Below are 13,220 nucleotides of genomic sequence, written 5' to 3'. Positions count from 1 at the left end.
CAAGCAAGAGGCCTCATTATTGGAGGCTCAGGCATCATGGACCTGTGACCTTCCATTTGTGGCCTCATTCCAGAAATATGTCCCATGGGCATCATCCCAGAAAGAATAGGGCCATAATTGACATCATAGGAGGACCTCCCATGCATCATCGTACCAGGACACAGAGGTTCGGGGAGCTTGGAGGAAGTGGGATCTTGGCCTCTGCAGGAGAAAGAACAAAGAATGGAGCAAGAGATTATATCTTTTTTTGTTGTTGTTGAAGTGCAGCTGCTATATTGTCCAACAGGTTTCGGGCTTTCCCTTCCATCCATTTCTGGTAGCAGCCTTTCATAGTCTCTTTGCACTTCCTATACTGCAGTGAGTCTTTCTCACAGATGGGGAGTCATGGGCAAAATACATATCACAATAGTAGGAATAAAGCTTGGGCATGTTACTCTGTAGGCCACTGGCTGCCTAGTTCCTGATGTTGTTGTTATTGTGATCATTCTTCTTCTTCTTCCTAGGAGTAAAGGAATGGCATAAGCTGAAAGCCTCCCCTCAACCAAACAACAAATGTGACCTAAGAGCTGGGATCCCAGTCACCAACCTGGCGACGGAATATAGTCCAAGTGGACTTACTCTCTTTCTGGATCCAATAGGAGGATCTCTAACAACATTCTACAAGCCTGACACTATCAGCGAAGGCAACTAACTGGGAGGCCTGCTACCAATAAGCAGCCAAATGAAATGCCTCTCTATCCCTACTGGCTTGAGGTCCCTTGCCTGACCAGTAGATACCTGTTTAATAGTACCTGGGTCAGGAAGACTATTTTTTTCCATTGCCCCAAGAGTATCTGAGCTCATACAGAAACACAAATCCATAAAAAGGAAGAATGGTGGATCCAGTAACAACAAGTGGTCTGGTTTAGCAGCCTCTTTGTCTCTGGAGCCCTGAGATTTTTCTCCCCATTCAGGGACAACAAGGCAAACAATGGGGACCCAGTGGCAGCAGGTGGCCTGACCCAGGAAGCCTGATTGAAAATTTACCTTTTTTGGTTCAAAGACACAGATAAAGCAAAGTCAAGAGACATCACCAAGGAAATCACAGCACACCCCAACCCCTCCATGAGAGAATCCAGATTCCCAACCTGAAGAGAATCGTTATGTTTCTCACACAGGCAGCCCTGCCAGGGAGCAGTGGGAGCCACAGAGTCACAAAATAAACCAAGTAAGACAAAGTAACACCAAACACCAAAGGGACTCTAAAAATTGATCTGCATTTAAAAGCACAGCTCACAAAGACAGAGTAAGTCTTTTGTGCTAAACCTAAACATGATGGCTCGCTGCAGAAGTTAAAAATGTAAATAAGACCCATTCTCTCTTCACATGGACCAGACATTCGGACACAAAGACAATCTGAATGAGAAAAGACAATCGATTCATAGTAACACCAAGATGAACCAAGTGCTGGGATTCTCTGACAAGAATGTTTGATGAATTCTATTACCAAAGGTTTATTGTTCCTAGCATTGGGTTTCATTGTAATGTTTTTGTGCAGGCATATAATGTACTTTAATCATATTTAGCTCTCTCCCCTCTCTGAGTCTGCTCCTCTTCTCTAATAGTCCCTTCTGTTTTCATATATTCCATTTTCTATATTCCACACAGGTTAAAAAAACAAGCTACATTCAACTTTGTGAATTTGCTTTATTCTGCAGAATGTGACAGCTACAAAAATCTTCAACCAAATATTAGCAACCTGAATGCAGCAGTCTGTAGAAGTCCATACCATGATCAAGTGATGCTAGCTCCAGATATGCAAGACTTGTTAAGCATTGGGAAAACAATCAACATCCACTATATCCAAAGATTAAAGATGGAAAATGACATCCTCTTATCAATTGATGCATAAAAAGCATTTAACAAAATCTTTACCACGTTCATTCACGATAACATTTCTCTGTGGGTAAGGAATAGAAGGAATTTGCAGCAACTTGAAAAGAGCTTGGTCAAGAAATCCCCAGCAGGGGCAGGAGAAATAGCTCAGAGGTGAAGAACACTAGCTGCCCTTCCAGGGGACCTGGGTTCCATTCCCAGCAGACACGTGGCTGCTCACGATCATGGGTAACTCTCTTCCAGGGGACCTAACACTCTTTTCTGACCGCTGTGAACACTGAGCATGAACGTGGTGCACAGACACATACACAGGCGGAACACAGTGTGATTTTCAGTAAAAGTAAATGTTAAAATGAGAAGAAGCCTGTTATAATGGTGAAACGCTGAGTGATTTCCTACAAAGACTGGGAATAAGGCAAAAGATAGAGACTCTAGCTACATCTCCTCATTGTAACACAAGAAAAAGAAATAGAAAGTACTGGATTCTAGGGCTAAGAGTCCTTGCATTTAACCCCAAACCCACAAACTGCAAAAATAAATTAGACTTTATTAAGTTTCTGCCCTGTGAAAACCGGTATGAAAGGTTTTTTTTTTAATTCTTTGGAGCTCTGTAGACCAGAAATGAAGACATTTTCAAAGTAGCTGTCAAGTATTTTCAGTGTATCTACTACCAAAAGGATGGGAAAGGACAGTGGATCTGTTGGGAAGACCTGGAGGAGGGGTGAATATGATCAAAATATGTTGTACAAAACTTTCAAAGAGCGAATAAAATTTAATAGCTACAAATTTTAAAACCTAAACAGTAATACAAACAAATGTCCTGATTCTATTTTTTTTTAAAAAAAAAGCAAGAGACAAGAACAGCAGGGTGGTGGCACACACCTTAAGCCCCAGCGATCAGGAGGCAGAAACAGGCAGATCTATGAGTTCGAGGCCAGCCTGGTCTACAGAACGAGTTCCAGGACAGCCAAGACTGTTAACAAACAGATGTCAAGAAAGCACAAGGAGAGATGTTGAACAACACTGGGCATCAAGGAAATGCACATTCAAAGCACTGTGAAGCATCACTACATATTGACAAGCATGATTTAAATATGTACCTCTAAATGCCACCAAGGAAGCAGAGAAACTGGATTACTCTGCCAGGGTGGATAAGGAATGGACGTCCACCTGTACAAAAGTTCCTTATAAAACTATACCTGCAACTGTCACATGATCCACAAGCTAAACTAAGCACTGGCCACAAAGGAAAACAACTTTTGCTTGCATGAAACCATTCATAACGTTATTGTAATAGACTCACATTGGAATCAATCCAGGTACTCTCCGCAGGTTAAAAGAAGATTTGTGAACCAAGCACTCCATCCGCAATGAAAGGGAACCTTCATCTGCCGATGGATGGAAATAGAGACAGAGACCCACATTGGAGCACTGGACTGAGCTCCCAAGGTCCAAATGAGAAGCAGAAGGAGGGAGAACATGAGCAAGGAAGTCAGGACCGCGAGGGGTGCACCCACCCACTGAGACAGTGGGGCTGATCTATTGGGAGCTCACCAAGGCCAGCTGGACTGGGACTGATGGATTGTGTGATCAAACCGTACTCTCTGAATGTGGCTGACAAGGAGGGCCGACTGAGAAGCCAAGGACAATGGCACTGGGTTTTGATCCTACTGCATGTACTGGCTTTGTGGGAGCCTGGTTTGTTTGGATGCTCACCTTACTAGACCTGGATGGAGCCAGGAGGGCCTTGGACTTCCCACTGGGCAGGGAACTCTGACTACTCTTAGGACTGGAGAGCGAGGGGGGTGAGAGGGAGGGAAATGGGAGGTGGGGAGGAGGTGGAAATTTTTAATAAATAAATAAATTTTAAAAAAGATTTCCAAAAGGGAAGAAACTGTGGATACACAATAACTACCTGCTCTCCAAAGTGTCAGGCTGAGCAACAGAAAGTCACACTCTAAAGGCCACAGGCTGCAGAATTGCATTCATATATTTTTTTCAATTTTATTATTTATTAATTTATTTCTGTGCCTGGGGGTTTTGTCTGCATGCCTGTCTGTGTACCACACATATACCCAGTATTCTCTGAGGCCAGAAAAGGGCTTCCGAAGCCACATATTTTTATATTTTTAAGATGACAAAATTTTAGAAACAGGAGATCTAATCATCATCATTAAGGGGCAGGGCCTGGAGGAAACTACGTGAGCTGGGTTCGGTGAGAGAGTTCAGCATGAGGAAGGTCTATGGTGTAAAAAGTACTCAAAACTGACTCTGGTGGTGGATATGCTAATAAACACACATGATAAAATCACACGGAATTTAATATACACACAAAAACGTGTACCAGTATAACTAGAGAAATCTGAAAACGATGGTGCATTATAGCAATGTTAGTATCCTTTTTCCTATACTAAAGTCTTACATAATGTTGCCATTAAGGTAAACTATGTGAGGTATAGAAGGAACCTCGAACTGCCGTGGAATCTACAGTTATTTTATTAAAACTTTTGATTAAAAACAAAGCATGTGGTGGGGGTTGGGAAGATTTCTCCGTGGTTGAGAGTACTGGCTGCTATTCCAGAGGACCCAGGCTCATTTCCCAGCAGACACATGATGGCTCACAACCATCTGTAACTCCAGTCCCAGGGGATCCAAGGCCCTCTTCTGCTCTCTGTGGGCACTAGGTTCACACATGGTACGTGGAAATGCATTCAGGTAAAACGGCATACACATAATAGAAACACATTTTTAAATTTTAAATGAATACAACAACTATAAAATCTCCTATTGCCCAGACAGTAAAGCAATATTAAATATCAAATACAAATATCCATTTGTACTGCAGGGATCTCAAAATCCATGGGATCCAACCTATTTTGCCACCCTCATTCTGTTTTTGTTTATGAGCAAATGATCACTTCAGAAATGACATACATGAGTCTCCCTGTCTGTATGGTAAAGTGGAGATAATCCATGCGAAAGCACAGGGGCCTATGGGCTTAATTGCCATTTGCTCTTTCACTCTACATTAAATTGTGTTAGTGTAGTCATTTGGAGCTGGAGATCAGAGGTATAGAGTAGCTGAATATTTATGAGACATTTGGTGGCAGATGTACCTGCCAACAGAATATTAAGTAGAACATTTAGCAAGATACCAAATTCTGGTTGTGATTTGGATATATCAACTCATATTAAATCTGTGTGTTGTTCTAGCTCACACACTGCATCTGGCTTTTCTTTCAATCACAACCCCTGTAAATATAATTCAATGTGTTGATTAAATTTGTGAGAACTAATGGTGACCAGAAACTGCCACAAACAGAATTGCCCATGGGGTATGAAAATCCAAAATGAGTATCTTTAAATAATAATAAAAAAAAGTGCTTTGCCAAAATGGTGCCTGATTTCAGTTCTCAAGTAAGGAAGTAGAAAATGAATCTTGTAAGAGAGAGAGCAGCTACAAACCTCATCTCTGAATCTACAGAATGTCACCTTGTGCGGGAGAATACCAATAAGGGAGGTCGAAGTGAACTACAACTGTTCATGCTTATCTTTCCTGATGAAAAATGAGGCTAGCAGAAAGAATTGATGCACAAGGGCAAGGCCAAGTTGCCTGTTAGCTGGAGAGCCCATCACCACAGAATTGTCCGGATGAGAACCGATAATTGGATAGAAGGATTAATAGCGGGGCAAACAAAGGCCTTTAGAAAGTACACCGACAATACAATCCATCTCTGCATATTTCATAAAGTAATCCAAGGCAGCTGGAACATTCTATCAATTAATAAAGCTCAACAAATCAATGCCTCCACAGATGGAGGACTGCTATGCTTTAATAGACTGTAGATTTCCCAAGATGGACTCAATTCATAGCGTTTCATTCTTTTCAATAGGAGGGTCTCTGATACATAACCAAGAGGAATTTTATTTCTGTGTATTTGGAAGACTCGTTGTCTTCATGCATTCATTCACACATTAGAACAAACCCTTTGTTGTGCCATGCTTCTGAACGGAAAACAAGAGAAGATCTGAAGTTTGTATTGGTGCTAAATGGTTGCTTCAAGGATTTTTGTCACCACCACTTTAAAATCATGGAGGCTTTTGTCTTGGGCAAAACTGGAAACAAAAAGTCCTTTAAATGGCTTGACCTTACGGACTAAAGTATAGGGTACCCTCACTCTACTATATCATTCTATAGCCTATACCTCCAAATAATCAAGGAGTTCTACATTTTCTGAAATTGAAATATCACCAATCCATACTGGTTAAGAAAAAGATACAGTAATGAACCTAACAGTGAAGCAGCAAACTATTTGTGTTTAAACCAAAGTTCCTTTCTGCAGAAGTACTAACAACTCTTACTTTTGAGGAGAGTCACTTGGGGTAAGGGATTGCAGTGAAAGGAGATTTTATTTATACCTTTATGTATTATCTTTTTACTGTATGTATCTAATAATTTTACCTGGAAAGGTATATTAATTTTAGTGAACATTGATAAAAAATAACTGGCTAAATGCTGATCAATAAAATTATAAAAGCTCATTTACATTTTCTGAAAAATAGTATTCTTAGAAAAAAATTCTACAACATTTCAAGCCGAAGAGCAAGATGCATACTCACATGAGGAAATTTGTTGTGGCATTATTTGTGGCTAAAACAGTGAAGCAATTTAAATATTCATCAATCGTAGGTCAGCTAAATAAATTAAGTTACATATATACTATGAAATATGGAGAACTCCAAAAATAGATTTAAATGTACTTTTATGTCCATGATAATACTACTGTTGAATCAACTTGTAGGACAATATGTAGTTAAGTATGTATGTTTTATTTATTAAATTGTACATACCATACATATACATGCATATGTGCATATGTACTTATATACAACATAAAAATATATTTTAAGAATAGATACCTCTATGAAAAAACTGAAGGGGAAGTTTTGCTTTGCACATTTTTGTATTGTTAAAATTATTTCATTCACAACCATGTATGAAATTTTCAAAAATAAAGAAACTTTAATCGTCCCAGAAATAAATTCATAATGACCAGCACCTTTACGGTTACTATTTATCAGTATGCTGTTTAAATATTTCTGAGTTAGCTCCAGCTGTCGTGAGTACATGGTCATTAAACCTAGACAGGGGTCATGGTTTTCTGTTACATGTTCCCCCAAAACCTTGTTCTCATGAATAAAAATGTATATGTATATATATTTTTATGTGTAAACAGATTTATTGAGATTTGTGACCTAGTAATATGCTCATTAAAATTGATCTTTAAGGGTCATAATCCTTCTCTAGAGCATAAATACAAATGTATTAGAAGCTGAAGCTAGGTATGCTGTAATCACTCACACTTATCCACCATGTTCCTAGCTGTCCTACGGTGAAGACAGAAATGAGACAAATGTTATGCTATTACCCTTCCGTTAGTGGTGAGGATGGCAGTGACTCAAGCTGCTTGCCTAATTTCTGCAGGGAGACTATCAGCAGCAGAAATTCCCTGCAAAGAAAGCACCTCTGACCCTAGAAGCATGTGGAGTCGCAGATTCTCCTTAGTCAAGTGCTTCTCAACTGTGGGTCATGACTCCTTTGGGGGTTCAATGACCCTTTCACAGGGGTTTCATATTGGATATCCTCCATGTCAGATATTTCCACTGCGATTCATAACAGCAGCAAAATTACAGTTATGAAGTAACAATAATAATTTTATGGTTGGGGCTCACCCCAACCTTAGGAACTGTATTAAGGAGTTTCAGCATTAGGAAGGCAGAGACGCCCTGGCTTAGACTGTTCTGCATGGTGTAGGAGTGAAAGGAACATGGATTTTGTAACATCTTTGCTTAAATGCCAGCAGCACAACTTGCTTGACTGGTAACCTTAGAGAATGCTTATCAGCTCTCTTTTCTTAATCTTTAAAATGCCCAGACCTTGGCAAGAACTTGGTAAAAGGCAGGAACTAATATTTCCAGAATATACCGGAAACTGGAGCCTCTGTCTTCAGGGGAAAAAAATCTACGTGGCTGCTTTAGACAATTTCAAGGGCCTTTTCAACTCAAGTCTAGGCTACTCTGTCCCTCAGTTTAGGAACTCCTGTTCAAAGGTTTTGAAAGAACACTTGGAGAAACCTGAATAGGAGAGAGAACATCTTCTGTTCTTTTGCTTAATTGTCATTTTAGGTAATGTTTTTCCTGTTTGGTATTTTGGGTTATTATGTATTATATTCAGAAGGACTCAGCCCATGACAATGGATTGTATATTTGTACCTTAAAAAGTGTACAAGACGCATTGCTTTGGGGAAGGTCTAAGACCCTCCCTACTATATCTAGGCTGATCAGGGTATATATCCAAAGAGAATGGGTTCCCAAAAAGCCAGTACAAGCAATAGGGACAAATCCTTGGTGCCACTGTCAGTGGCCCCTCAATCTGCCCAGCCATACAACTGTCACCCACATTCAGAGGGTCTAGTTTGGTCCTATACTAGTTCCTTCCCTGTCTGGTCAGAGTTGGTGAGCTCTCATAGCTCAGGTAAACAGTTTCAGTGGGTGTCCCCATCATGGTCTTGACCTTTTTGCTCATATTCTCACTCCTCTGACTCTTTGACTGGACTTTGGGAGCTCAGCCCAGTGCTCTGCTGTGGATCTCTGTCCCTTTCTCCATCAGTTGCTGGACAGTGGATTGGAGGTGAAATGGGGGAAGGTGGAGGGAATGAGAGGAGGAGAGGGAGTGGGATCTGGGATTAGTATGTAAAATGAAAAAAGATAGTTTGTTTTCTTTTAAACAATAAAAGGAAAAGGTGTGCAAAAGAGAAAGAATAAATGAGGGTTTGCAGCACCTTAATTTTAATTAGACTTGGTTATTTGGTTGGGGGAGCGGGAGAACTCTTCCTTGTGTTTTCAAAGGCTGCTCTAAAGCTTGTGCATTTATAAGGGCTAGTCTTCTGGTTTCTTAGGACAAAAGTAAAATTTCATTATATGTTGAATAAGCCATTCAGGCTTGATTTCTTAATCTCTAACTCAGTTTTGTAATTAGAGTCACCTAGAACCAATCTCCTTTATTTGGAAGACCTCAAAAAGGAGGGAAACCGACAGCAAAACCAGGGTCTTCACCTAAAATCATAAAGAATAGTTTTTCTTCCATACTGGTCCCAAAGCAACAGAAACCCAGTGCAATGTGTTGATGCCTTCAACCCATTCTGCACCCAGAAAGCATATGCCCCAAACCTATGTGAACATTCCTGGGTCTATACCTAGGCCCTATTCTTTGCCTAACTTGTTGCCAAAGTCAAAAGAACAGAACACATACATTTCTGAAAAATCCTATTGTCACTGAACACATGTACTTCAGGGATGCTATTGTTGATCATGATAGAAGTTGAAAGGAAAATGCCATTGCATCGAGAAAAGTAACCCTATATTGCCATCTCAAAACCAGAGAGAAGGATAAATATATATATATAATTCCAAGAAGGCTTTGGTTAACATCATTATACCAAGAAAAGTAAAATATTTATGTGTGTATGTTATCATATTTATGAATTACAATATATAATTAATACTAGATATACATATGTACATATATATATTTACAAAAAGGAACCAGGTCTCCTTGGCAAAATGGCTGACTCTAGGCTGACAGAAAAAGGTATGAAATGAGCCTGCAGTATTCCTCTTTTACCAGAAAGCCAGAGGATATGGAAAGAATGATGGAATGTATCAAAGGGACAGGGGAGCCAGGTTGAAGGGTTCCCACTGGCCAAATATACAACAACTGTCATATCAAAATAAGCGATAGTAACAACTGGAAACCTAATGATTAAATTAGAATCCATAAGTTCATGTCTATACAAATAAACATGAATTAATTAATTAATTTGGAAAAAGGAAGATGTCTTCCTTAAAATAGAATAATAGACTATGAGAAGCTGGACAGTGATGGCACACACCTTTAATCCAACACTTGGAAGACAGAGGCAGGAGGATCTCTGCCAGGTTGTGGCCAGCCTGGTCTACAGAGCGAGTTCTAGGACATCCAGGACTGTTACACAGAGAAACTCTGTCTTGAAACAACAAACAAAAAACAGTTTGATAGGAGGATGTTTACATTGTCTCCAAACATCTCCCAAGAAATTAATTGCAAAGGATACATTTCCAGTGACAAACTCTGACAGACATCAAAACCAAGTGATCAAATTTATCATCATGAATGTGGGGACAATTTGGCCCCATGTTTCTACTGAGAGAACACAGCATTACTTTTGCAGTATTCCTACCAAAAAGACACAGCCAGAATTTAGCTACCAAAAACAACAGACAAATCCAAACTAAGGGATGATCCATGAAACAAGTGGGCTATATACTAGGAATGTCTAGGTTACAAAACCAAAGGAAGGACTGAAGATGTAAAGAGACTTGGTAACTAGATGCAATGCATGGTTGTAAAACAGATCTTAGGCCAAACAAAAATTACAAAAGAAATTATTAGAATAGTTGACTAAATTTTAAGATCAGCTAGCAATTAGATGTTAATGTTGTATTCATGTTAAAATTTATTTTCTTCACTGTGATACAATTAACACAATTTCTAATCCTTAGGGTACATATACGCTGAGACAAATGGGAGTAAGAAAGAATCATGCCTTCTTCTTACTCTCTTGACCCCAAAACAAATGAGGAATGTGATATGGGGTGTGTGTGTGTGAGAGAGAGAGAGAGAGAGAGACAGACAGACAGACAGACAGACAGACAGACAGACAAAGACAGAGAGACAGAGACAGACAGAGACTGACTGACAGACAGACAGATGGGCAAATGCACAGCAAGAAAGAGATGAAAATGAGAAGAATGATAAAGCAGGTGGACAAAAAAGGGTTAACCACTGATTCATAGGTAAATAATCTATAGATTTTGTTGTTCACATATATTCTCTATGAGTTTGAAGTTATATTAAAAATAAAAGGGAAAAGAAAACAGTGTTTTCTCTACATCAAAAAGCAGGTGACAAAATTGTGAGAGCCTTGGGTGCCTTGGAGGAAGACAGAGCCTTGATCTAGGAATGGATAATTTCAGCCTTATTTGTGAACAGAGCAGGGATGCACCAATTCTACCCTTGCCGAGGAAAAAAAGGTGTATGTTACTCACAGCAGCGCAGTCTCCTGTCAACAGCTGGACTTATCTTGTGCATGAGCCAAACGTCATCTTCCCAACTAACTACGTTTCCATATAAGCATGTCATAAACTCCTCATTTTCCAGGATGCTGTCCCAGAGCTGAAAGTAATACAAGCTACTGGTAAAGCGAGGTACCACAGTTTTAATCAGGCTCTCTCCATTCCCGGGAAAGTGCCCTAAGAACAAAGTCCCATCAGAAGGCAGGCTGTGTGGCTGGTCCATTATTGCGAGTATCCTTTCTTTGTTCCGGAAAAGCTCTAATCTGCCCTTCACTCCATCCCATGTCAAGCACATGGTATGCCAATGCAATGGAGTCAGACGATAGCTGATGTAAAAGGTCTTGCCAAAGTTGTATAGTATCAGCTGCTGCTGGTCTCCCGCAAGTCCAAGGGCTATATCTTCTCTTCCCAGGAGAGTATTATTAGTAATATAAGAGAAAGCCATCCAGTGATGGGAGCTGTCGGTCATGGATATCAGATCAATGCATGCTGTGAGACGGCTGAGTCCGGGCATGGTGTTGGCCAGACTGACATATGTCTCGCCTTCTCCATAAAAATCCAGCCTTTTTCCTTTCAGGGAAAGTGAATCTGTGCAAATTTGGAGAAAAAGAAGAGAAAACAAATGAAATTTCAGTTAATTTTTTTCCTATCATCTTTGGCAGTATAGTCAAATTGTACAATATAATTATGAGTCAATCTTGATGCAAATAAGGAAATAATAGATATACAAAAATCATCTCTATTTGACAGTGATGTGTGATTCTTTTGGCAGAAGAGTTTCTCCCTGATTCTATTTTACCTGGGCTAATATGAAAAGTTAGATTAAGTGTTCCCCAAGCACACACCAGCTGGACAGTTTGGACATATAGAAGTGTGGCTAGTGGGAGGAAAAGGCCAAAAAAGGCAGCCTGGACTTCAAATTTGCTACACAGTCCTCATGCATATAATCAAAAGAGAATTATTTCCACCCACTTAACTGCCTTATTACATTCATGATGCAACAGCAATTTGCTTCCCCAATGCCTTTTTCTGAGCCAAATGACTGATTTCTTGTGCCTCTTGAGACTGCTTCTCAATGGAAGGCCCTGACAAAGGCTTGAGGGCTGCATAACTAGATAGCCCCAAAGCTCTAGGATGTCTGCTTGGCCTCAGGAATGAATGGCAGACATGGCCCTACACAGGGCACCCTCCCATTTCCTTCCTAAGGCCCACATTGACTTAAAAACTTCAAGACATCCACGGAACCAGTTATGTCTATTGAAAGTCAGACACCTTGGAAGCCCTGGCTCTGGTGCTCATCCACTCTTAAACCTTGAACAAGTAACTGAACCTACCCCAGCCTCACTGTTTGCTTCAGAAAAATGGGAATTTAGAGCCAAAGTGTTATGCATTTGTTGCCACAAGGAGCTATCAGTTACATTAGAGCCTATGACCAATAATCCCTATCTTCAAGGTTTTTAAAGATTATTTGAAGATAAAATAAGATGATATTCACAAAGTCCTTTCAAACTTCACTGAAAGACATCTCATTGAGACTTTTTATTTATTCTTCTACAATTATACACAATTGTATATAATATATAATGTTCTGTGATCAAAGTTTACATTATTCTTTCTTATCAATTTCCCCCCCTCTCACCAAATCCCTTCTTCTGTATTTCCTTCCCTACTTTCATGCCTATTTTTTGTGAACACACTAAATTGAATTAGGGTTGCATGCCTGAGTATGTGGTATGTATTTGGTTGAGTGGGGACAATGTACCAGTGGCAATGTCACTGAGGAACATGACTTCCACTCAATACCTTTTAACAGCTTACAACTGCGCTCTCTGGGAAGGAGAAGTCCCCTCCTCCATCAGTGATGGAATGGTGATGGGCCAAGTCTTGTGTAGTCTTGTCACCACTGCACCTGTGAGTTCATGCCATATCCAGAAAAGAGCATTCCACAACACTCCTCCCCATCGTCCATCTCTTGCGTTCTTTCTGCCTCCTGTTCCACCATGTTCCCTGAATCTGTTTCAAGCTGTGCTACAGTACTTTGACAAGCAGTTTTATAATATCTACAAAAAATGAAAGTAGGCATGCTCCTGTGTCATAAGACACTATTGAGTGGGAGCACAGTCACCACTAGAAACCTTGGAGACCATAGCTAACATAGAAATATCTGATAA

At 40.0% G+C, this 13,220-nt stretch overlaps 1 protein-coding gene across 1 annotated transcript in view; it reads right to left on the bottom strand.

Moving 5' to 3' along the window:
- Adgrg4 (adhesion G protein-coupled receptor G4) overlaps positions 1 to 11,563 on the bottom strand; it is a 90,436-nt gene extending 78,873 nt beyond the window's left edge. Inside the window, exon 1 of the mRNA XM_075958281.1 lies at positions 11,023 to 11,563. Within this exon, the coding sequence (XP_075814396.1) occupies positions 11,023 to 11,563 (541 nt within the window). The remainder of the gene's footprint in view (positions 1 to 11,022) is intronic.
- Between the last annotated feature and the right edge of the window lie 1,657 nt (positions 11,564 to 13,220).

This window comes from Microtus pennsylvanicus, chromosome X, assembly GCF_037038515.1.
Source record: "Microtus pennsylvanicus isolate mMicPen1 chromosome X, mMicPen1.hap1, whole genome shotgun sequence".
In the NCBI taxonomy this organism is placed as follows: Eukaryota; Metazoa; Chordata; class Mammalia; order Rodentia; family Cricetidae; genus Microtus; species Microtus pennsylvanicus.
The sequence above is the reverse complement of the archived record's forward strand: the minus strand, read 5'-3'. Positions and strand labels throughout refer to the sequence as shown.